The sequence below is a fragment of the Anabas testudineus genome, chromosome 24, assembly GCF_900324465.2.
Source record: "Anabas testudineus chromosome 24, fAnaTes1.2, whole genome shotgun sequence".
NCBI lineage: Eukaryota > Metazoa > Chordata > Actinopteri > Anabantiformes > Anabantidae > Anabas > Anabas testudineus.
This window is the reverse complement of record NC_046632.1, coordinates 10,986,104-11,010,584: the sequence shown is the minus strand read 5'-3', so window position 1 is coordinate 11,010,584 and position 24,481 is coordinate 10,986,104. Positions and strand designations below refer to the sequence as shown.

Here is a 24,481-nt window from a genome sequence, read left to right as displayed (position 1 = left end):
ATGACGCTCAACATGGAGCAGATCGTTGAAATGGGGAACAGCAAATCGCCGCGTAAAGATGAAAAAGCTCATTGTAATCGCAGCCACAGCAGGAAGTGTGAGCGTGCACCAAGTTTCCCTGACACTTCCGGGTCCTATGACTTATCAGGTGGTTTCTGAGCGGCTTCAGCAGCAGGAGGAGGAGGAGGAGGAGAATTAGGAAAAGGGGGGAGACGCATGAAACTTCTCTTACATCTGGCCGTCAGCTGTCTGGCCAGCCCAGTGAAGCCCAGCTCCTCGCAGGAAGCCCATGAGCAAGAAAGCAGAAGTCATCTGAGTGTTTAGAAAAGTTGTCAGAGTCAGTGTGAGCATGGCCGGGGGCTCGGTGTCTGAGTGTAAGGAGTACTTGTTCAAAGTGCTGGTGATCGGGGAGTTAGGCGTCGGGAAAACCAGCATCATCAAACGCTACGTGCACCAGCTTTTCTCGCAGCACTACAGGGCGACGATCGGGGTCGACTTTGCACTTAAAGTCATCAACTGGGACAGCAAAACGCTGGTCAGGTTACAGCTGTGGGACATCGCAGGTAAGCGCACGCACCGGGCGCACAGGCGGTGACGCGTAAAGGCAGTGGCGTGGTTTTGTTTTTAACTTTCGCTCAGATAGATCAGATAGATAGTCATTTTACTCCAACACTTCATGGGGGAAATGTTAGATTTGGTCAAGGTTTTCATATTCCAGTGGGGGAAATGTGATGCCATGCAGCGTTTAAATGCCCAATCGGCCACATACTTGCGTTAGAATAGGAATTTCCAGCAGAAAAGACCGGTTGGTCATGTCTGTGCCTTGTCTTTTCCACTTTATGATCACGGCAGCTCATAATTATCACAGGAATGTAGGTCACGTTGTTATTATCTACCGAGACCCGCCCCCCTCCCCTCGTTAAACTCACCATAAAATTCTTCTAATATATTTTTCCTGGGCATTACAAATGTGTTTAGAGGCCTACCATTACCTCTTATTTATTGTGTGCTGTTTTTCCACTACGCCTGTCATATTCCCAGCATGTCCATGACTACATATACCCCCCAGTTCTCGTTGATTTCTGTGAGAATTTCAGTAAACTTCAATAATTTCTCCACTGAGCTGTGAAACCTGGCACACACACACCGATCTTTGCATTCCAGCAGCTTGAGTAAGCAAGCCTAGAGAAAATCGGAGCAGTGTAAATAAAAAGTTTACCACATGCAGGCTCCCTTAGTCAAACTCTCACTGCTTGTCATTTCCAGGCACAAAAATATCCCACAGTAAAAAAAAAAAGAAAAAAGGGGGGGAGTCTGAGACTGACATGCTTGAAAGGACAGGTGAGAGAGAAAAGGAGCAAAGATGAGAGGCAGAAAAAAGCAACCTGCAAAATGAAGTGTTGACCACACGGACAGACACAGGTGTGAAGTGTGGATATGTGGTGTTGGGGGGGTGAGGGTGTGTCTGTGATGTCCCGTTTTTATCTACACTGTCTCTATAACAATGCATCTTGAGTTTAGGTGGTTGTGAAATCAGTTGATCACATGTTACTGTAACTCATAATAGGAAGAGCTTAAGGTGGTTATTTTTAACACGAGGCGTAATGAGAGCTCGTGTTTCTTTTTTCCTTTTTCTTTTGCTCCTTGTGTCAAAGTTCACAGTTAACTTGTGCCAGTTTACAAATGCAAATGTGGGCATGTTGTGTGTTTGGCCTGTCACGAGGTAAGCTGCGCTAAATAATCATGAGCTCTCATGTGCAGAGGGAGAGTAGGAGTAGTTAATCATTCTCTGAGAAGGTGGCGTTCAAAGAGAGGACTGTGAGTGGCTCCAGGAGTTTCTACTTCTCAGTATGTTACAATAATCTTTACAAGAAGTTGAATGAAAATAGGCCTGAAAACTACTATTTTAATTATTGATTAATCTCCTGAATATTCTCTAATAGTAGTTAAAAAAGTCTGAGGTCTAATGTAGTGAAATGAAACTTACTGTGGGTTAAATGTTTAATCCTTTCTCAGAATTAGAAGATCCAGAATTCTGGGTGTCTATAAACAAGAAATGATCTTGAAATGATGAGAGAGTAGATCATTATGAGATAGGACCTTTGGCTTTCGTGGATGCAAAGAGGGGATTAACATGTAAAAGAGCTCCAAATTCAGAGGTTAACTACTTTGGTTGAGTCTTTCATTATCTTTGGATGAACTTCAAGTCATTTTCATATATTATCTCTGGACAGTGTCTTGAGAATCAGGTCTGAACATTGTCCATAGTTACTCTTTTACACATGCAGCACACAGGAGATTGTTTCGTCACGTCAGATGTGTTCTCACATGGTCTGTTTTGTTTCAGTGAGGGAGGGGGGGGGGTCCCTGGGTAGAGCCTGAAGGAGGCACAATGCACAGCCAGTCACATGATTAGAAACGATGCGTTATGTATATATTTTTTCTTTAATTTCTGGTGTTGTGCTCAGTGGATAGAAGGAAAGGGGAACTCCCACTCACTCACTGTGAATTCTCAACACAGTTACCTGCTGTATTAACAAATGGGCTCAACTGGACGCTACTTTATACTGGCGCTTCTAGGGTCACGTCCAGGCAGACTGACTCAGATGTGCATTTTCACATACAGCTCCTTTGGGTAAAGTCAAGAGAAGTTCAGGAAACTAGTGCATATCTGAAAATGGCTTTTTGCGCTGGACAGTATTTATTCTTACAGCAGAATCAAAGAAGGAAAAAATGCAATGACCTGCAACGTTCAATGTAGATTTGGGCATGTGGGTTTTGTTTTAAGACTACATTGAAAAAATGTCAACCTACCTTTTATCTTGTTCAAAGAAGAACTGAACCCTGCCTCTAGATATGTTCTATTCTTACTTTTGAACATAGCTGTGCCGATCCATCCTCCCCTCTCAATCAAAGAGACGTCATATATTGAGACAGATCAGGACAGATGGTTAGAAGACTGCTGTTTTTATATTTATTCCATCGCTTACAGCAGTGACAGAAAGGAGGTGTATAGTTAGTGTGTGTGTGTGTGTGTGTGTATGGGAGGGGGGGCATCTCATCAACTAGTAAGTCTGTCACAGACTGATTGACGGGGGGGGGGGGCATGTTCACCCACCATTACTTGGGTCTTGGCAGCACAAGCTTAGTGTGCAGGGGCATCTGTGACTGAGTGCCAGCGAAGGCCGTCTGCCTGTCACAGCCAGACAACACTCGATCAGAGGATCTGTGAGGGTAAATAAAAACTGCCACACACACACACACACACACACACACACACAGACTGATTTCATTCATGGAGACAAGGGGAACATGCTTGCACATACTGGGTGAAGTGAGCCGTACATGCACACGCTGTGACCAGAAAGAAAGTTTGAGGTTAGATGACACGGATACTAAACTTCATTATTCATACCTACACCAAGGCCTGGCCTGAGGACTTTGTGAGGATAAAATAAATAATGAAATGTGGGTGTGAAAGACTGAAAGCTGGAGGTGCATTTGCCAAGTCATTAAGACCAACCATTAAGCCATTTAATCGTGCAGAAAAGGAGGAATGAATTATCTTCTTGGCAACACTGAGAGCAACTTCAGAGTTGCATAGTCTTTTACCAACCTTAACAATGATTACAGTCTGGCAGGAATGATAGTAATCAGAGGCTTGTACAAGATAGGGGCACCATGAAAGTCAGTGTGACGCTTGTTGCTTTCCTACCCATTTTTATCCAGAATTGCTACTGTCTCTTGGATCGTCTAAGCAAGTGGACAGGATGATTACCACCACAGAGTTAAAAGAAGCCAGTACCTTGTAAGTCAAAATATTCCTATAGAAGCAGAAGGTTGCACATTAAGGGGATGTATACACGGGTACCCTTGACAGCGGTAACATTTTCTTGTCAGAAACAAAAGATTAAATCTAGAAATACCAGACACTCGCATGGTAAAGTTCTCTGTTTCTCAAACACTACAAAACTTTCTGTGGGTAACAAAACCAGAAGAAATACTATAATTAAAGGAATAACAAACTAACAAAAACACACTAGTGTGGCACAAACTATACTACTGTCTAGTAGTATAGTACCAGTTGGAAACCACTCAGAGAAAAACTCATCAATGCCAAGCAATTTGGCTCTTCAAGCTAAAGTGTGAGGAACAAATGGTGTCATTGTTGAAGGAGCAAAGGTTTATGCCTGCAGTGAACTACAAGAGCTATTTCACTTTCAAAGATATGTTGTATGTCAATATAGGATTGTCTGTGTTTGTGTTTGTATCTTATGAGCAGTAGTTTGTATCTTATTTGGTGGTAGTGGTAACAGATTATAACCAAGAAATCTTTGGTCTAAATTAAATGGGTCATTTAATTTAATAATTCAGCTCAATATTCTACAGCAAATATTAGTATTTGGAGCTAAATTCCTTCAACCTTGTGCCAAGGCTTTATGTTGCTCAGCCCCCACCAAGCCTTCAGTTGAGGGTGAGGGAGGTGAAAGGGTAATACCATGTAAAAAAATGAGGATTTTCCCTCACTCCAGACTCTGTTCGCTGCTAAAGGCCATAGTAAGCTGCAGCAAGTCACCTCTCACATGCTGCACAGAGGAATTTGAACATGCCAGTCATGTGTTGTTCAGTCCCTCGTTTGAAACTTGTGCCGAAGACGACCACAATGACTGACCCTGTATTGTCTTTATTATTTTAGTGTTGTTGGGAGGATGTGTGGAGAAGTTTCACAGCCAGTTGCCTCCTGACAACAGACAGAGACTGCTGCTGTTGCTACTGCCATGTCTGGCTTGGACAGTTTCTATGGAAACCCACCCACAGGATAGCAAATATGTTCTAGCGAAGAGGAAACTGGGGTTGCTAGGGCTATGGATAATGATGAGACTTTGCTTTCTTTCCGTTTCTCCCACACAACAAACAGAGATTACACCGGGGCTGTAACTAAACCATTTCTTTGTCATCAAGCAGTTCTGTTCTGTGCAGATTTCTGAAGATTTCACATGTTCATAACTAGAGTGACTAATTGGACTTGAGGTCATGCACCAGTATTCAGACTAAAATGAGATGTTGTTCAAGCCATTGGAATTCCACAGTAGTTCACTGTGTCTCTTTATGGACAGACTGTGATATATATCTGTTTAGTTTGTAGGCAGTTGCCTCATGTTGAGCATTTGAGGCAGAAGCACGTTTTTGTTCTCTCCTGCAGTCTCATGCTCCACTGTGGCATTCACTGGGTAAATGCTCTATTGTTCATACAGCTCACTCCATTCCCGTGTTTTACACTGATTGAGTTAGAAGCCTATGACGTCATGTCATTAATTAATTTTAAAATTTTTGATTTAGAGACAAATGTACATAATTCTTTCACTATTTCAATAGCAGGATGATGTAAAATAATTGGGGAAAAAATATAACATCAATATAACAATATAATATCATCATAACATCAATAAATTGATATTTGCTAATCTTTAACCTTTATTGTTATTGTCTGTGAGCTGTATGAATTGCTGTGTTGGTTCCCACACAAGTTGACCTCTGACCTCTAATGTGTTCTTAATGGCAAACGTTTTTTAAACGAGACACTCGCTAATTAAAGCAGGGAGTCATAGCAACTGGACTTTCTTGTTGTCGAACTAGCAAGAAGAGAGTCCAATTGCCATGATTTAACTTCCAGATAACACCTCACCTGGCCGACTGTGAATCCTCACAGGGAATAAAGCAGGGAGCCAGAAGAAATGTGGAATAGAGACATAAACATTACACAATACATGGCATAAAATATTTAGATGGTTAGAGTTATGGCTGAATTTATTTTAATTTATTTTAATTAATTTTATGCTTTTATACATGGAATATTTAAGGAGAGAGGTGCTGTCAGAGGCCTCTGTGATCCAGGACACCACTAACAGCAGTGAATATATACTTTCTACAAAATGAGCGAACATGAGTGAACAAGCCTTGTTGAAACTCCTACCATTCAAAGAATTTCTATTTTTTCTGCTTGATTAATAGTTTTTTTTTTATTGCATGCTTATTTTTTAGTCATTCTATTATGATGACCATATGAAATGCTTGTCAGAGCATGTCGGAGCACAGCAGAGCAGGCAGAGGGAGGGCTGGGTGAAGCACAGATTGATTTTAAGTCTCATGCGCTGAAGTTGCATAGTGTGCAAATTCTGAAATAGTTATATTTAGTAAAATCGACATATTTGGATACACAGATACAGAATAAAAAAAACATTTTGAATTATAGTAGTAGAAGTAGTTACTAGCTTTTATTTAAACAATTGCACATCGAACTACAAGGATAGGGCAGAATCTGCTCTGTGTTTTCTCCAAAAAGACAGGATTTAGTAAAAGCATCATGGGATTTGCTGTCATGTAATGTATTTGGCTTCTGTGTGGATCCTTAGCACCTTATCAACATCCTAAATCACTCATAACCCCTAATAAACCAGAGAAGTGATGTTCACAATCCCACACTGACTCTGCTTTCAAACGGACCAGGCAATAAGGACCAGACATGCCAGAAAATCAACTGAAGTGTTGAAGGTAGACAATATGCTGTCTCCTCTGTCCTAATGGGACAGTTTGTCCTCAGTTTCTAGAATAAACATATTTTTTCACAGATGCATAGACATCACACAAATGTGCTTTTTTTGCTGATGTCAGGTTGTGCAGAGCAGTCTTGCATTTCTGCTTTTTTGCAGTTCTTGCACAACGTTAGGTTTCTTTTTAATTAATACTCAATACAACATGCTACACTGAATTCTGTAGTGGTAGTAATTAAACGAAGATACCAGCTTTGTGCGTCTGTAAACTAATATGGCTGAGGAACACCTAAAAATATTCAAGTCTGCTTCTGTCAAAATTGTTTAGTCACTCCACTCTGGCTAAACAGCTGGGCTCAGTCAGACCTCGCAGTAGAATAAAAAAGAGGAAAAGTGCCTTAAAAATAGTTAGGCTGGTTATTTCTCTTTATATTCTGCCTCCACTCTACTGGATGTATGAGCTCTACAAGGACTGGAAATGAAAGCCTTATTTCAGTCTATCGGCTCTTTATCCCGCTGTGTCGTGTCTCTGGTGAATTCACCTGGGGTTATTTCAGCTAAAATTAGACTCTCAATTATGAGCAATTACCGTCAGGCCTGTGGGCCCCACAGTGTATTCACTCTCTTGCTCACACCCGCACTGCGCCACGCCACTCCAGTTCTTTGCGTGGCTGGGTAAGTACCTGCAGTAAAGTGAAAGTGTGCTGAGAGAAGCTGTGCTCACAGTTCCTCAATCCATTCCTTGGTTCACTTTCTATTTGTAACTCAGGTCTAGTGGAAGCTGTTAACTGTCTAATACACTGCATAATTACACTCGCCCTGTAGGTTTTCTTAAATTGGAGCAGTGTGGTAAAAAACTGTCCATCAGATGCTACCTGATATCACTGAAGCCTAATATAACTGCAGGGAGGGAATCTATAAATGGACTAATTGAGCAGGTGCTTTAAATGAGCAAACACTGACCAAGTGTGAATAAACTTTAGTGTTAATGGCAAGAATCACAACATAAGATGGCCAAATGTAAGCCGCAAATGTTTTGAGGTGCAGTAATGGGTGAATATACATCAAATACTAAAAGATGCCCATATTGTTATTCTTGATAAACAGAATTTTGTATATTTATTTACCTAACGTGTTATTTATGTGTAAAGGCAAATTAATATCCATATTCAATACCTCATTTGTAGTTTAATGGGTTTTAACTGATATTAAGTTCCTGTTTAAGATCATGAGTGATCATGGCATAACTGATATTTGCATACAAAACTCAAAAACAGGAACCGTGGTCAGAAACTTATGCAAGACTGCGTGCCGTATGCATCTAAGAATAAGTACTGAAAGAGTGGGCATCCAAGACCAATCACTGGGCACATTTGTCAGTAGATTTGAGTCAATGTTCTGCTTGCAAATACAAAGTGAAAAGCAAGGTTCTGTATCTGAGGCAGAAATTATGAGATGTTTTCATCAGATATACGTCAACGTGTGACAACAGCTTTGGCTAGTTGAACTGATCACAGATTCACTTCTTCCTGTTGACGTTCTGCTCTGTGTGCCTCAGTGCACTGATAGAGCGAAGTCACAGGGGAAGGCTTAAAGGTATGTTGCCGTTGTTGAAAAGATTAACACCTAGACTCGCCTTCCCACTTTAATGAATATTGTTATCTTCTTAGAGTTTTCACAAACCATTTGAAAATAAAGCACTTCAAATAGTTAAATCGACCTGGAGATTGAAGAAAAGAGTCTTCCTGTTGTATTTAGGAACAAGCCTGCTCAGATTGATAGTGGCACTTCTGCTGGTAACTCCCCGTGCTTTGCCTTTTTGAAATATCATCTCAGATTTTCCCAGTGAATGACTACAGAGAATTGGCTTATTATCATGGCAGATTACTTCTGCTATTCACTGTGTGTGGATTAGACCCATGGTGAATTAGAGAAAGTAGGTCAAATAGAAACCAGCTATTTCTATGATCATCGTTTTTTTTTTTTTTTTGGCCACATGTAGAGATGGAAAATCATTGAGTTCCACTGGGTGGGGGCAAATTTCAGAAAGAAAGATGGCATTTAGTTTCATCCCTCATCTGCTTTTATTGTATTCATCCCGTCCACATTGTCATTCACAAACCTTAAGAGTTATTATTCCTGTAGCTTTTAAGTACTTTGTAAAAATGCAAATATTGTATTGAATTTTATTTCCCATCCCCCAGGTCAGGAACGATTTGGGAACATGACGCGGGTGTACTACAAAGAGGCTGTGGGAGCTTTCGTTGTGTTTGATGTGACAAGAGGCTCCACGTTTGAAGCTGTGTCTAAGTGGAAGCACGACTTGGACAGCAAGGTGAAACTGGCTAATGGTAACCCCATCCCTTCGGTGCTCCTTGCCAATAAATGTGACCAGAAGAAAGAGAGCTCCAACAACACAGCCCTAATGGATAATTTCTGCAAAGAGACTGGCTTTCTGGGCTGGTTTGAAACTTCAGCCAAGGTGAGAAGTTAATATATACTGTATGATGGAGAATCTGATGGTCCAAACACTTTTAATAAAACAACTTGCTGAATTTTTATTGTGAAAGTATGTTCACCATACTACAGAATGACACCTTTGCTTTTGGTAGCAGTTAGTGTAACTCTTCAAAAGTTATCCTTGGGGAGGGGGGAAGCTGTGGTGAATGGTGCAATCACACCGTAGCAATTGTGAAATAGTTACATGTAGTAATAGTGTTAAAACTCAGGAACTCATTCAACAGTTCGTGTTAGCCTTATTCATCCAAAAGGCTACCACAGTGTTGTCTCTAGTGCTTCTCCAAACACTGCTACAGGTTTGGTGCTATTGTTTTTGTGTGCATATTGTGCTCTTGTACTTCTGTTTTTGTGTGTGACATTTGGTGAAGTGAGATATTTGTCTTTGGCTGCCTCTCACTTTAGGGATACGTTCTTACATGTAATGGGTAAAAATATTTGAATGCTTAAACTGCCGTGTTGGAAGAGTCACAGAAGAAAAGCCGGCGGTTTGGGCAGTAAATTAAAACATTAAAATGTCCAGAATGATCCCTGTGTATTATTATTAATATTATTATTATTAGAATAATCCTATTTACTGGTGAAATGCAAATACTGTCATTTTGCATTGAGCGTCATGAGCAGGTAACTGTTGAAGACCATTACACAAACAAAATGCTGCATGTTCCCACAAATCATATCCTTGAAGAAGAAAAGAGCAAGAAAACTTCCAATAATTATTTTTATTATTATGAAACTCAAGGGAAATCCCTCATCCTGTGTTTTCCTTTACCTCCTTTCCCGACTACTGTGGTATTGTTTTATAACCCGGCCTCTTCCTGGAAACCTTTACAAATAATAGAGCAAACACTGTTTGGCATGTTTTATACTTTCATGCTAAGGAATGCTTTGACAGGTTTTTTGTTCTCAGAGATATTTTCATTTAGTCAGCATGTGGTCGTGTCACATGCTGTGAGGTGTGCAGGCCTGAGTCATGTTAGCAACACCTTTTTGGCCAACTCCTTTCTTGAGTGCAATGAAGCCTGTCGTGACGGCGGTTAACTAGATCTACCTGTGATTGGAATTCTATACATTTCTATTTTTATTTGTACAAATCTATCATTCACAAAATCTTTGTCTAACAAGGAAATTAAATACACTCATGGTGATTTGTGGAGTTTGGTGATGAGCAAAGTCACTTTGTGAAATGAGTACTGTTCATTTTCTCTGGTCATAATCAGCCTTTGTTTCAGTCTCATCTGCAACTTAGTGTCTCTAATTAGGAGGGCAGGCTGGTTGTGATTGGCGAATGCTTTCAAAATTCAGAAGAGTTGAACAGTGCTATTAATTAAGAAACTTGGGGAAATTATAGACAACATCGCCTAATTACTTTCTAAAACAACAAGCAATTCAATTTCCAACAAATCTTTTTTTGGACACACAATTTCTAAAATAATAAATCTTTTTTATATACTTACCCTACTTTAAATGCCCGGGGCTGTTTGTATCTCTATAAACATCTTTGTTACGGGAGGAAGGTCATTAATATTCATTACCTCTTCAACCCATGGGATGACAGCTTTTTGGTAACAGTGTGAAGGACAAAAGCAAATGGCAGTTTTTACCTCGTCTTAGCTGGCCTCAGATTGGCTCTCTGGAAACCGTCTCTGTCTCCCAGCTATTGCTAAAACCGGCTGGTTCATATAAAGGGGTTTAGTGGACCTCTGAAGCAATTCTGAAAAGAAATAATGTAGTGTCTATAAAGGCCTGTGATGCATCCTATTAGACGTTCTTTGCTACAAACATGACATGCAGGCAGAAGCAAGATTAGTGGCTGCATTTTCACTAAGGTGTAAACATACAGTACAATATTTTGTGAAATAAGTGTTTTAGCACCTCTCTGATATACTGTTTTGACCTTTTCACAGGACAACATCAACGTGGATGAGGCAGCACGTTTCCTGGTAGAGAATATCTTGGCTAATGACAAAGGTTTGCCGTACGAGGAGAGCAATGGAGACCGGATCAAATTGGACCAGGACACTGTGGCTGCTGAGATCAAGTCAGGCTGCTGCTAACACTCAGTCCATTCACATTAGCCGCCTGCCTCCCTTTGGCACAGTCCCATGCCTGCCCCTAGTCTGTGGCTTTCACCTCTACTGCAGCCTCGCAGAGGGATATAAAGTTTTGGGCCTTCGAAGCTCCAGGAACTTCTCCTTCCTGCATCGATGCACATCCAAGTTTTTCGCTGTAGCTTTTTGTAGACCCAACTAGAAGCCTGATCGTAGTGTTGCCCTATATGTTGTCACTGCTTCTTTTCCCCCCTCTTCCTCAAACCACAGGACCTTTATTATTGTGTTTGTTTCACCACATATGCCACAACCAACAATGAACCCCACCCAGCCGAACACACTTGCTGCTCCTCCTATTTCCCTGACAGTCTGTGATGTGGAAACTAAGTAGAACACTGAGGAAACTCAAACAGAAAACCTGTAGCCTCTTATCTGTGACTTTCATCAACACTCTCTCAGTATCGCTGTCATTGAGTGTTCAGTGTATCTGTGTAGTCTTTTTTCACTTATCATGGACATTAATGCCCTTTAATATTCATATTAGAGCACACATGTTTGTGTCTCTAGCTGATCTTTATTATTACACTGTTCTGTTAGATATAAACAAATGGGCATCACGGTTAAGCCATATGAAAGTGTTACTATCTATGTATCGTATTTTATGTTCACATCGTTTTGTTGTCATTTTACCATATTCTTCAGCTGGAGGGAGGGGGTCACATTTTTGTTGTTCGACTTTTACAAGGACACAGATGGACAAGAGAATATTTCAGGAAAGAAAAAACAAAACTCTAATGACGGTACTATATGTGACACTGAGAAGTCTTAGTTTGATTGTCTTTCTGCGTGTATGAAAAGGTAGACCCGATTTATAATATGCATTTTTAAAATGTGTTTTGTCATGTGTTAATACAGCTCGTGAGTTATTAAACCAGAATCATGCAGAGGATGACGCTCTCTTGTACTGAGAGATGTTAATCTGTGTTGTAAGAGTGTTGATGAAATATGAAGGATCTTTTTTAAAAAAAACGTTGAGTAAAAAGAAGTTTACATATGAAAATATTTTAAATCACGATGACCAAACTAGAATAAACATTTTAATTGATTTGTGTTGTCTACTAGTGATTAGACTGTCTGATCATGCATTTATATAATTGGTTTTATTTAATGTATTTCTTTGTGTAATAACAAATCACTGGAGTCACTCACAGTTCAATTAAATAACCATATGATAGACACACTCCAAATGAATAAATGAAGTTGCACAATATTTGGCATGAATACTGTATAAATGTATTTTTTTGGTTTTACAGTTCATTGTTCTGAGCAAATGTTTAAGATTATAACATTTTCTGGTTGTTTTTGGCACATGCATGTAGGATAAAGCTAGTTGAGCTGGGATTATTCTCATATTAACACATTTTTCTTGCAGGTGACTGCAGGTTCTTGGGACTTTAGAGTAGATCTAAAATGGTAGCAACTTGGTATTATTATGCTACAGCAGAACTGCTGCAACAACTGCAAAATTGAAAACAGATCATCATTCTGACTGCACTTGAAGAATGTCTGAATGGCACCATCAGTTTAATTTTAAAACAAGCCATAAATATTACTTTTATATTATTAATTATATTACAAATTCTAAATAAATCACCATATTGTAGGTAAAGTTACAAAAGGTGTGTGTGTGGTGTACAATATACTAAAAAACATCCTTTAGATAAACTCTCAGGACAAAGGACTATGGATAAAGCTGCATGTATAAAAAATTATGATTCATTCTGTGTGTGCGTGCCAGTGAGAGAAAGAGAGAATCATGTGACTTCACTCAAGAAACAGTGTGTGATAGTCATCAGACATTGTGCTCTCAACACTATAGCTTGTGCTCTTCCACAGACCAAATTGTTTCCAGAGCAGGAATGCAATGGAGACGTGCCAGTTGTGTTGTGCACAAGCACTACAATAAACTGAGTCATGGCCAACACTGCCATCTACATCATGTCCTTAAAGCATTTCAACATGCATTTTGTGGAAGGTTTGCAATTTTGTTTGCAACATTGCAACCATTCCCTTCAGAATTGGACCATTTTGTCAAGATGTTAACAAGTACGGATTTAACTCTGCAGCATATTTATGAGCTATATGTCAGTGTGTTGATTGCAATAAATTGAAATATATATATATATATATATATATATATATATATATATATATATATATATATATATATATATGTTTATTAAACGCGTTCATCAGTCACCATAGTAACAAGTGATGCAATAAGCACAGACGCCGCCCACGTTTAGGCTCAGTTGCTTAGCAACGCGAGACACATCTAAAACAAACGCACCTCCGGGACTCTGCTTTAGCTACCTGCGCGTTTCTTGGTCACTTGGTTTTTATCGTTCTCACACGAAGTAAAATGTCCAAGACACAGCCAAAGAAAAAGGAGCACTCATCCAGCAAAGTCTCTCAAAACGACCGACAGTGAGTTTGGGTCAATGCAATTAGCGTTAATTAAGGACAGCTGCAGTTAGCATTAGCGTTAGCTTACTTAGAGTGAACATCAAAATAAAGTAGCTAGCTAACATTAACGTTAACGGAGGTAAAGTTTCTTGCCACTTGACATGCGACTAGATTCATTATAGCAATCCTCAGCATGCTGTCATTTCACTTTTACTGTGAGAGGGTAAACATTTGCTGGTTTTTCTCTAGACTGACTATGTCTGCATGCTACTGAGCAGAGTAAATGTGTTTGCTAAATATTGACAAAAGTGAAGCCAAGAACGTTTGCAATAAATTGCCATGTGTCATCGTTTCAGAGCAGCCTCTTTAGTCACTTTGTCTGAGAGCCTCGAAAGTGTGGGGAGATGCAGATTCCCCATTTGGCCTGAGTGGAGCGATGCGGATGTCAGCAAGGAGAAATGGGCCTCAAGCAAAGGAGCTGAAGATGGAAAGACGAGACAAAGTCCCAGTGCTGTAAATCCTGAGTTGAAAATATATTGGAAAAGATGATTTATTAATTCGCCATCAGCAACATAATTTTTACTGTGCTGCATATTGAAAACCATATTGTTTCATACTTGCTGACTGCTGATATTAACTTTGATGATTATCTTATTAATTGTGTTACTTGTGTGTCTGTATTAAATATTTGTTTTATATCGCTTCTATCTAGTCATATTTTGAGGATCCTGAGGGAAAAATTTGGCTGCCTGCATCTTTGAAAGTGCACTCCTGGAAACGTCCCATAGAATTTATTGTCAATAAGGTACTGTCACCTCCACTAAGACACTAAATTGACAAAGGGGGTTTACACTTGGAATAGTTTTACCAATTTACCACATTAAGCACCAAAAGAAATATGTTTCAATGTTGTCAATAATAAACAGGTTGCAGCATATGTCTCTTATGGATCTATACAGTAGTTAAATGTCAATTGATTTATTATATTCTTACAATCATTAATGCTAAAGTAATTTATCACACAAAAATATCTCAGTACCTGCTATTTGTTACTGTCATCACTGTAAATTAAGTACATGTGGGATTTTCTATCATCGTTTTAACAAAATATCCAGTTTTAATACTATTTCCTTTAGCCTTTTGTGGTGATCTCTGTCTATTTACTTGCTTTGTATATTAAAGAATTGGTAGATCACATAGTATATGACATAGACTAAAAGATTAGATAAGCAGAAAAAAAAATTAATTGTTGGTTGCCGGTATCACATATATGAACAGTATAATTCTTTGCTGCACAGTGTGAAATGTAGTTAAGGAAATCTGCTCTCCAGTCACCTTCAATGACGTTTTAATTGCACCACTCCACTTTTCTGTCACCCATCTCTCATTTCAGTCTTGAGCAATTACTGTAAGCTTCCTGCTTTTTGAATTAGTTCTTGTTGGATCACATGCTGTCTTTTTCACTCAAGATGTCAAAAGTATTTTATTAATTTCAACACAGGCTAATCACAAAAGCAATCAGCAGTGCAGATGCAGGAAACGGCACTTCTGTGATATTATGCCTAAATCAGTACTATTTGGAGTTATCTGAAGGAAATTTATTTAAAGTTTGGTTTTCACATTGCTTTATTAAGATCTTTTATCAACTGACCCATTAATTTATATATATTTACTAAAATGGCCTATAGAATACAAATATGAGTCTCTTAACTTGTTGTAGTCAAATATTCATATTTGCAGACACAGTCAGGGAGTATGGCGAGGCTAGACCAGTTTAGTCCTTAGGATCTGTAGAGAAACTGTAAGTAGGTCACATATTCATGTCTAGTCTACAGTAGATTGACCATGCTGTTCATTTTTCATTGCATTATTATTATTATTATTTTTAAAAGAGATGCTAGAACTCACTATTTAACAATGTTTTTTTAGAAAGTTTGCTAAATTTCTCATGCATAAACATAAACCTGCTTTATTTCAGGGTCCTGTTGTTGTTCAAAATCAGAAAAACTTTGACCTAATCTCTCCCAATGATCATCTGATTTGCAGTGAGGTTAGTTTTCAACAATAATTTTCTACTTTTCTTTTGTAAATTTTATGATTTATGATGATCTGAAGCCAGTTTTGATTGTCACTTAGATAATTTAATTCAGATATCAAACAGGGTGATGTTTAACTGACAGAATGTAATTTGTTCATTAAATAATAGATCAGATAATTGACAAGAAGCCAGAAGATTTAAAATTGATTGTTAGGCAACTGATGTACTTTTTGTCTTTGATCAAGCTAATGAGGTGGATCATCAGTGAGATCTACATTATTTGGTCGCTGCGTAACAGTTTATCCACTGAACAAGATGGTTGGACACCTTGGGAACACATCTACGCGCTCTGTGAGGTGATGAAGGGTCACGTGCCTCTCTACAATACCTATGGGAAATACGTGGTCAGACTTTACTGGATGGTAAACCTGACACACACACACACACAGACACAGACACACACACACACACACACACACACACACACACACACACACACACACACACACACACACACACACACACACACACACACACACACACAGGATGACATATAATCGCATGGTATTGTTCAGCAGACCCCATAGGATGCAGAAGATGTGTGTAATGTGGATGGACTGTGGTTTGGAGGGGGGAAGGCAAGAGAAAGCCTTATCCACTCAGACCTCACATCAGTTAGTCTCACTGCTGTGCCAAATGTGGCTGTTCTTCATACATTGCCTTGATGAATAGGTTTAACATGAGTAAATGGTAAATGGTCTATACTTAAATAGTGATTTTCTTAAAGAGCTTTTACACTGCTTTTCATTTATTTGCACACACACACACACTCGCACAGAGATGGCAGAGTTGCCATGCAGCTGGCCTGACTCACCGCGGGCAACTTGTGGTTGAGTGTATTGCGCAAGGAACCAATCCCACAATTGGTGGCTGACTGCTCTACCTCCTGATCCACAGCTCCTTTTCAGAGAGCAAGGCTGAAGTTGTATTTTCACAATACATTCACTTAGTTCTGGGAACAGAGGAGAGAGGCAGAAAGAATGAGAGAGACAGATATAAAAGTGATGGTGTTCTGTAGCACTTCTGACTCTTCCCCTGACAAACAAGCCTGACATGATTATAGGCAGCAGTCCTCGTGCCACCCATGGTACGGTAACAGATGATTGATCAGATGGCATTAAGCACTCAACCCCTGTTCTTGTTTCCTCACCTGTTTTACTCACAAGCTGCTCTTGTTCCCTCAGCTCGTCTGATTCTTTGTTTTCACCAGTCTTTTCATTTTACATTGACACTATGCCAATATAAATGTCCACACCATTCTTATTTTCTGCCTTTTTTTTTTTTTTTTCTGTCCTAAAAGTCTATCTGTTTCTCACTTCTAACTTTCACACTGGATTTTACACCATCTGCGAGCACATCAAGCTCCCCTTCAGGGTGATGGTTTGACCAGGAAGTGGAGGAAGAAGCAAGAAAGAGATCGTGCCTGTACAAGCTGTATATGAGGTTCCAATGCTGCTACACACTGCTCTGATAGATAAGAAAGAGGCACAGCTGTCATATTACAGCAGTCATATTATTTGCCTGCATGGGCTCTTTTTCCTTACAAGCATTGTGAAACTCCCCCAGATGGCCAGTAGACAGATTGCTCACACACACAGCATGTAACAAGCTCTGGCACCACATGTTTCAAAGATATAAGCAAGATGTGGCTAAAGCTAGGAGGAGTTGAACATGAAGTTCATATATCACAAATGAGTAATGAGTTACAAATTGGGGTTATACATTTCATATACAATACATTTACAGGCCCAAAAATGCTGCTTCAACTTTTTCTTTTATAGTCTGTATAAAACAGAATGATTGTTATACACTGTGTCTTCCTTTTGTGTTTCCAGGGTTGTTGGAGGAAGATAACAATTGATGACTCTATGCCATTTGATGAAGAAAATAACCTTCTTCTCCCTGCCTCTACCTGTCAGGCAGAGCTTTGGCCAATGTTGTTGGCCAAGGCTCTCATCAAAGTGGCGAACACAAAGTGAGTTACTAAACATCCTAAAAATATATGTTAAAATCTTAGTACTGCCACAAGGAATTGGGAAACTGTTGTTATCGTCTTAAAAATAAGAGGGGAGGACAGACTCACCCTTATTCCAGGTGTCAACCCACTTCATTGTGACTCTACTGTCAGATTTTTAAGAACTTTCCGACCTTGCATGATCTTGACATTAATAAAACCCACATTTTTTAATTTTTATTCTTGATTACAAAGTTTCTAAAGCCAAATGATTCATGCTGACACATGAGCAAACATTTGTAAAATGATGTACAATGCATCTGGATTTTTTTCATTTCATGTATTGGAATAGCCATGGAAAAGGGTAGATAGATCTTTATTCCCAACTGATGCAATGAAATCAAAATCAACTGAATTTCAAGCTAATACAAATATGAACAACAGCCCCAACTGACTGCCTTTTTCTGACCAGGCCAAACCTTCACTTGACCTAATCTCTGCCTTGGGCTGTGTTGAATTTGGTGACAGGAAGTGTGCGTGCCTGTGATGAGTTTGTAAAGGTGGCTGTTGTAGGGTCCACATAAGGTTGAGACATAAATATTTCATCCAGGACAGGAAACAAAGGAGCCTCTCTCCTGGTGAATCATTTATAGGCCATAGTGAAAGTTCTTCATACTCAACTAGGACCGAACTTTGCCCAGGTGTCTGCTGGGACTTTTTAGAAAATGTGGTAGTCTTATTTAATATAAAGGAAGATTTTGAGGGCTCATTGACTTTGGTGCTGAGTACATTTTTTGTAACGGTTATGGAGTGTGACATTACTGATAAAGTTGAATTGATTTTACTTCCTTACATGTCACGACTGTAGACAAGACCGGTTGGTCACAAAACCCCTGGAGGACCAATTAAATCTGTATCAACCATCTGTCTCAAATAGATTGTGTGAGAATCATGTATTCTTGCACACAAAATTATGCACTGAGCCTTGTACAGTTTCGCAGAGATTAATAAATGTAGAATGTAATCTGAGCTCGTATTCCAAGTCTAGCCGATCAATTGTAATATTATATTGGTTTGGCATTTTGAATCTTGAAAAATGTACATCAAAAACTCAAATAGGTTTAAAATGGAAATCACAGAATCAGTTACATTAGTTTTCTTCATTTGAGTCATATTTAAACATAACTGTAAAATAAAGATAACAGATTACAGCGTCATTGTTTCCCATATTGAAACCTCGATCTCGAAAGTCCCATTTAAGAGTAATACTAGTGCATTGTAATTTTTTCTCGTTTGTTTTTCAGTGTGGCTTCAGATGACCGTGGAGAGATGGGTGAGCTTAACTTTATCCACGTCCTTACTGGCTGGATCCCAGAAATCAGCCCTATAAAGTAAGATCCTCAGTTGGTCAGTATGCTCTTGTTTCTCTGTCTCATCTCATTTTTAAAAAGGGGGGAGGAGCTTGTCAGTGGTGGAACTGTAATGGGGCAGCCAGGTAGTGTGATTTTCTCAAGCTCCGCATGTTAGCTCCTGTTACTGGGATTATTGAGGAATCCATCAACATGTACAAACACCATGCATGACTTTGTGCTCATACCCACAAACACACCCATTTTATTTACAGTGCTACACATACATGGAGCAATTCCATCAATATGGCTGAAAAAAGTTTTTGGAAGTGGCTTTGAATAAACTGGTGTAGTAGCATTTTTAGTAATTGCAGCTGGTTGGCATAAGAATTTTTTATTATTATGAATGACACAGCCATTACTATCAACCACAAAATTAAATCCAGGTTTCAGGTTGCAGGATTTTGCCCATGTGATTTTGGAGACAGACCTACTAAAAAGGGAACACAAGCAGTTGGAATTTTTATGTTGTTTTTTTACATAACTTTTTCACATGAGATTGACAGGATCAGGTGGAAAATAAATATAATGATGGTCATCTAATAAAATAACTAAGAACTCTCACACAGCAGAAGACACTGATTCTAAGATAGTAACCCAACAATACTACTGCTGCTGCTTCACACACATGCTCACACTGTCAGCATGAATGTGCAGAGGTGATCCATAAATTTGCTTTAGTTAGATTGCTCAGATTCAACTGCAAGATACTGTTGTTGCTTTCGTCTCATTCTTCACTGGCTCCTTCATTATTTTGTCTTATGATATTCAGTAAAAATACGAAGAATACTGACACACAACCTTAAATTTTATATTTTTCAAGAGAGGGTGAAATGTTGATGAAAACACAACAACCAATTGTATGGAAACCAGAGGGGGGCTGCAGGGGAACAAATATGAGTCTGAGACATCCTGTGAAAGAAATACAATTAACAATTACAACAAAATTTACTTAAAGAAATAAATTACCAAACTGTTTGTTGGTAATGAAAATAAAAGTATGAGTGGTATGAAACTTAAGAATAATAACAATTATTAAGTTGATTGTATTCTCTTTAACCTCCTCTTAGATCCAATTACTTAGGAAAAATCTGGGAGTTCTTACAAGACACCATTCCCATTTTCACACATTTGGATGAGAGTTTGTCAGAGACAGATCCAGCTGCACAAAGAGATGGGAAAAGTCAGCTGCAAGAGCCACAGAAAAGTAAGGGTCTGAAATGTTACACACACACACACACACACACACACACACACACACACACACACACACACACACAAAGATATACACACAGTTACATACATTTTTCTACCTGCATGCATACATACATACCTATTACTGTACAGAATACTTGCTTTATGTTTCATGCAATATTCATTTTTCAGTGAGTTTTTTTTTTAAACTGATCTGTGTGTTGTGTTTCTAGATACTGTGTATATATATGCACATTTTCTATGTATGTGAATGCATTTTTTGTGCAAATCTCAGTTTTCATTTCCTTAGTTTTTCTCCTGCATCCACAATGCAACTAGCATAGAGCATGACAATTCCATTCTCTTATAGCAGTAATAAACCTGAAACCTTTGCAACATTCATAGTACTGTTCTGCTGATTTACTTAGGACAGGAAAAACTAAGCTCACTGTCATGCCATATTGCAAATTTCTATCTTCTCTGAGCCCTTATTTTCGTTTTGTTCTATGCATCACTTCCTGTTTTCCCAGGCTCATGTTTTATGAAACGCAGGGAAGGTTAATGTGTGTATGATGGACTATAAATAAACCAGCAGAGGGAGCAGTGGCAGGGTGAATTATTTGGTGTTCCCGCAGGGTAGAAGAGCCTCCCAAGTCAAGTGTGGTTATCTGATGAAGGCAGGATTGAAAAATGTCCTTAAAAAAGAATGAGCGAGTTGAAGCTGTTCAAGGTCACGGAGATGGAGGAAAAATGCTTTATTAACACACTCTTACTATATACTATTAATTTATAGCATGTCATTGTTATAGAAATGCAATTTTCCAGTATCAGCCTAACGGATCACAATGCTGTTAACAGTGTTATGATTTGTTTATGGTACAGTGACCTGCATGCACAAAGTGGTATTAATTCACAGAAAATGTGTGCTTTAGAAAAACACTTCAATGGTGTTTGCACAAACATATGCAAGCTCAAAAAATATACACATTTCTGTTTTACTTTTGCAGTGATCATTGTTTATTCCCCTGAATAGCTTAAATCACTTTGCAGCAGAGATAAATATAAATAGATTTTATACTAAATTATACTGATATAAGTTATTATACTTATTATAGTATTATCCTTTTGACTTTTTTACTAAAATCCACAAGATAAAAACTACTGTAAATAGTTTTTTGGGTTTAGCTGTACATACAATTACCTAAAGGTTTAATATACTGTGTATAATCTTTGTGTTTTTCAGGTATCCCAGAGGTAGTGGTGTGTGCCAGTTACTACAATTTTCAACCACATTACAGTTCACTTGTATTTGGCCAAATGGTATGTTACTATTTCACCTCTCTTCTTTGCTACTTATAACACTTGCTCATTCAATATAAGTTTCATATTTCAGCCAAACTGTTATGACACAGATTTACTTCTATGGAAATTGGGTGTCACCTACTGTCAGATCTTCAGGGTAAATTTGCACATTCTGATCCAAACAATACATAGTAATAAATAAAAAAATATATAAACATAACATTAAAAATATATTATTATATTTTAAGCTCTTTAATCTAAAATCATAATACATATCAGTTTCAGTGTTTTGCTTGGCCAATGTTGCTGTTGTATAGCACAGTAAAAATGCACTGAAGCCCCAGAGTAGCAGTGGGTGGTGGAGATAAAACAAAGCAGTGCTTGTGATCTGGGGGCATGTTGTGTTCTATTTGGATGCTTAGCCTCAACAGGCTTCACTTGTTGTATTATTTACACTGATGCTAAACCTAATTAGTTAACAGGAATTTCCTCATTTGGAGTTGTTACAAAAGCACCATGCTCTGATCTTGTATCCAGAATCCACTTTGGACAGTTTTATTTGATTCACCTGTAGAGTTGGTTACAAGCGACAATTATTGATGTTCAAGGGTTACTGCTGCTTGTGTGTTTATTTCTATGTCTTTGGCTTTGTGGGGGAGTGCAGGCTAATTCCTCAGAGTTTCTTCGGCGGTATGGTCTTTCCTTGCCGTACAGCCATATTGTCTTGTTGACCAGAACACGGGCATGTCAGCTGGAGGCGCCACCCAAACCACCACCTGTACCCCGATGGAAACTCATCCGCCTGCGCAAGAAGATTGTAGTCACTGATGAACCGCAGAGTAAGTGAGAGACAGTGAAGCAAGCAGGAAATAAATAAGTTAAAATTAAATTTAGAAAAAAGGTGCTGAAGGGGAAACCAGGAGGAGGATGCAGGGGAGGAAATCAAACACATTGAAAATCACAAATTGTGTCAGAGTTTAGGTGAATGTCATACATAAGGTAGGTACAATATTTCTGTATTGAAAATAGCTACTGGCTCGGTCATATCTGACATCAGGTGATCCCTGAGTGTAAAACAGAAAATGCAGTATAAAATAGAGCATTAAAAAGCAATGCTGGCATCATTTATGAGAATTCTTTTTCTTTTTTCTTTTTGCAGAGCTGCCTTTGTCAAAACCAGAGCAGTTTGTTGAGGTTGCCAGCCCTTTTCTCTCCTACCATGTCAAGAGCACCACTGGCTCGATCCCAGAACTGTGTGTACACTGATGATCTAATACTGCCATATATCTAGCCTTCTGCTCATTTAGCCGGATGGTGGTCTGTTACTTTTCTGTAGGTAATCTGTGCTCTTACTTCCCTGTGTAAGGAAAGACAACAACTTATAAATGGAAATCAATAACGTATATTGTATAGTACTGTATTATATCGCCATCCTTTTACTCTACCTTGGTCTCTTAACCCTTTTCTTCCTTCCTGGCTTATGACACACAACAGCAGAGAAAAATGGGCATTTTTCCACAAGTACTTTTGTACCTCAAGCTCAAGTGTTATAAATATGGGTTTGTTCCTACTTGACCACCCACTGAAAGAACTATTTAACAACAACAGTCTTTAGCTAAAACAAATCTTAAGAAGACCAAAGCAGTATTATAGTACAAATCCTGGTGTTTTAATGTCTATAATACCACTAGCATTACTCAGAGTAAAGTATTGCTTCTAGACACACCGATCAGACACAACATTAAATCCACTTGGTAGTTTAATGTATCCATATGCACCAAGCTGTGATGCTCATTGTATCCTGACACTGGTGAGTCACAGCAATTAAGTATTGCCCATACTGATCCCCATCCACCACAAGGATAAAATTGCATGATGCCATGAGGTCAGTTGCATATATGCCATGATGATATGCTGGATGTATGCTGTGTGCACTTGACATGACTATGTATCTTTGTTTGTCAGAGAGGCCAAGCAGAGTGCTCAGAGAAATCGTTGCTATGGTTCCCCTCTGGTGTCCATTGCTGAGAGCGAGGAGACTAAATGCAGAGAAGGCCTTGAGTCTGATACAGATGGATGCACTACCAACTCTCCAAAAGGCACTGACAAAAGAGAGGTACATAGAATTACTGTCTGCTGGAGCAAAAAGTTAATTTATACGTTTAGCCTGTACTGTATGTATTTAACATTTCACAGAGCATTTTGTTGTTGAAGCTAGAACCTTAATTAATTTAGAGTTACTAGCTGTGTGGATCTTTTGGCCTAGGGTAATGCTGTTTGTCTAACTACTAGCAGCAGCCTGCATTTTATTTTCCCTTTTCTTGTTGTTTTTCTTGTTTCATTTAATTTTTTCCTCCCTGTTTCCCCGACCCTCTGCCTACTCTATAAGTATGCAGTTGAAGGCTCATCAGAGTAGTACTGTTGTCAGTGACAACAAGGCTGCCATCCCCCAGTCTCAAAGTCACTTCTGTTGTCTACCAGCCAGGCCACCACTGACCAGAGGCACTGATGAGAGGAGGGGGGTGGGTGGTGGCTTCAGAGCAGCAGTGGAAAGACCCAGACAGACAGAGAGATGAGGATAGAAACAAAGACAGAGAAGAATAAAGATAGAGGCAACTGTACCGAGTAAGGATGGAGGGGGAATGAAAAATGTAAAGAAAGTGACAGTTGGACAGGAATAGATGAAGCGGAGCACAACATGTGCAAAGAGAGGAAAGAGAATCTCTGTTGTGTGGTTGTGAACAGGGTACATGGGTTTCATAGAGGGAGAGGTCGTGTACTGTGCTGATGAAAAAAGCAGTGCAATTAGATGGTGAGCCATCAGTGTCTGCGTCTCCTGGGGTGTTCATTATTACACTTCACTCCTCATGTGCAGAAAAAATAGAGTTCATATTAATCGCCCTCTTGTGTAACTGTGACCAGTTATAGAGTCTTAGGCT

At 39.0% G+C, this 24,481-nt stretch overlaps 2 protein-coding genes across 2 annotated transcripts in view; both read left to right on the top strand.

The window, feature by feature from the left end:
- The first annotated feature begins 141 nt into the window (after positions 1-141).
- On the top strand, positions 142-12,400 carry rab32a (RAB32a, member RAS oncogene family). The gene is made up of 3 exons (XM_026341676.1): positions 142-563; positions 8,756-9,033; positions 10,976-12,400. Exons 1-3 carry the CDS (start codon positions 350-352, stop codon positions 11,123-11,125), a joined length of 642 nt encoding a protein of 213 aa, XP_026197461.1. The 5' UTR covers positions 142-349; the 3' UTR covers positions 11,126-12,400.
- A 1,061-nt stretch (positions 12,401-13,461) lies between these two features.
- adgb (androglobin) overlaps positions 13,462-24,481 on the top strand; it is a 32,365-nt gene continuing 21,345 nt past the window's right edge. Inside the window, exons 1-12 of the mRNA XM_026340660.1 lie at positions 13,462-13,606; positions 13,942-14,098; positions 14,298-14,390; positions 15,564-15,635; positions 15,869-16,045; positions 17,519-17,658; positions 18,942-19,028; positions 20,117-20,253; positions 21,484-21,560; positions 22,207-22,381; positions 22,702-22,795; positions 23,508-23,658. Coding sequence (XP_026196445.1) covers positions 13,542-13,606; positions 13,942-14,098; positions 14,298-14,390; positions 15,564-15,635; positions 15,869-16,045; positions 17,519-17,658; positions 18,942-19,028; positions 20,117-20,253; positions 21,484-21,560; positions 22,207-22,381; positions 22,702-22,795; positions 23,508-23,658 — 1,425 coding nt within the window. The 5' untranslated portion in view covers positions 13,462-13,541. The remainder of the gene's footprint in view (positions 13,607-13,941; positions 14,099-14,297; positions 14,391-15,563; positions 15,636-15,868; positions 16,046-17,518; positions 17,659-18,941; positions 19,029-20,116; positions 20,254-21,483; positions 21,561-22,206; positions 22,382-22,701; positions 22,796-23,507; positions 23,659-24,481) is intronic.

Excerpts from the sequence above, each read along its gene's own strand:
- rab32a (XM_026341676.1), top strand. The coding sequence starts at position 350 with ATGGCCGGGGGCTCGGTGTCTGAGTGTAAGGAGTACTTGTTCAAAGTG. Across the intron at positions 564-8,755 it reads ACAGCTGTGGGACATCGCAG|GTCAGGAACGATTTGGGAAC; the intron begins GTAAGCGCACGC and ends CCCATCCCCCAG. Across the intron at positions 9,034-10,975 it reads GGTTTGAAACTTCAGCCAAG|GACAACATCAACGTGGATGA; the intron begins GTGAGAAGTTAA and ends ACCTTTTCACAG.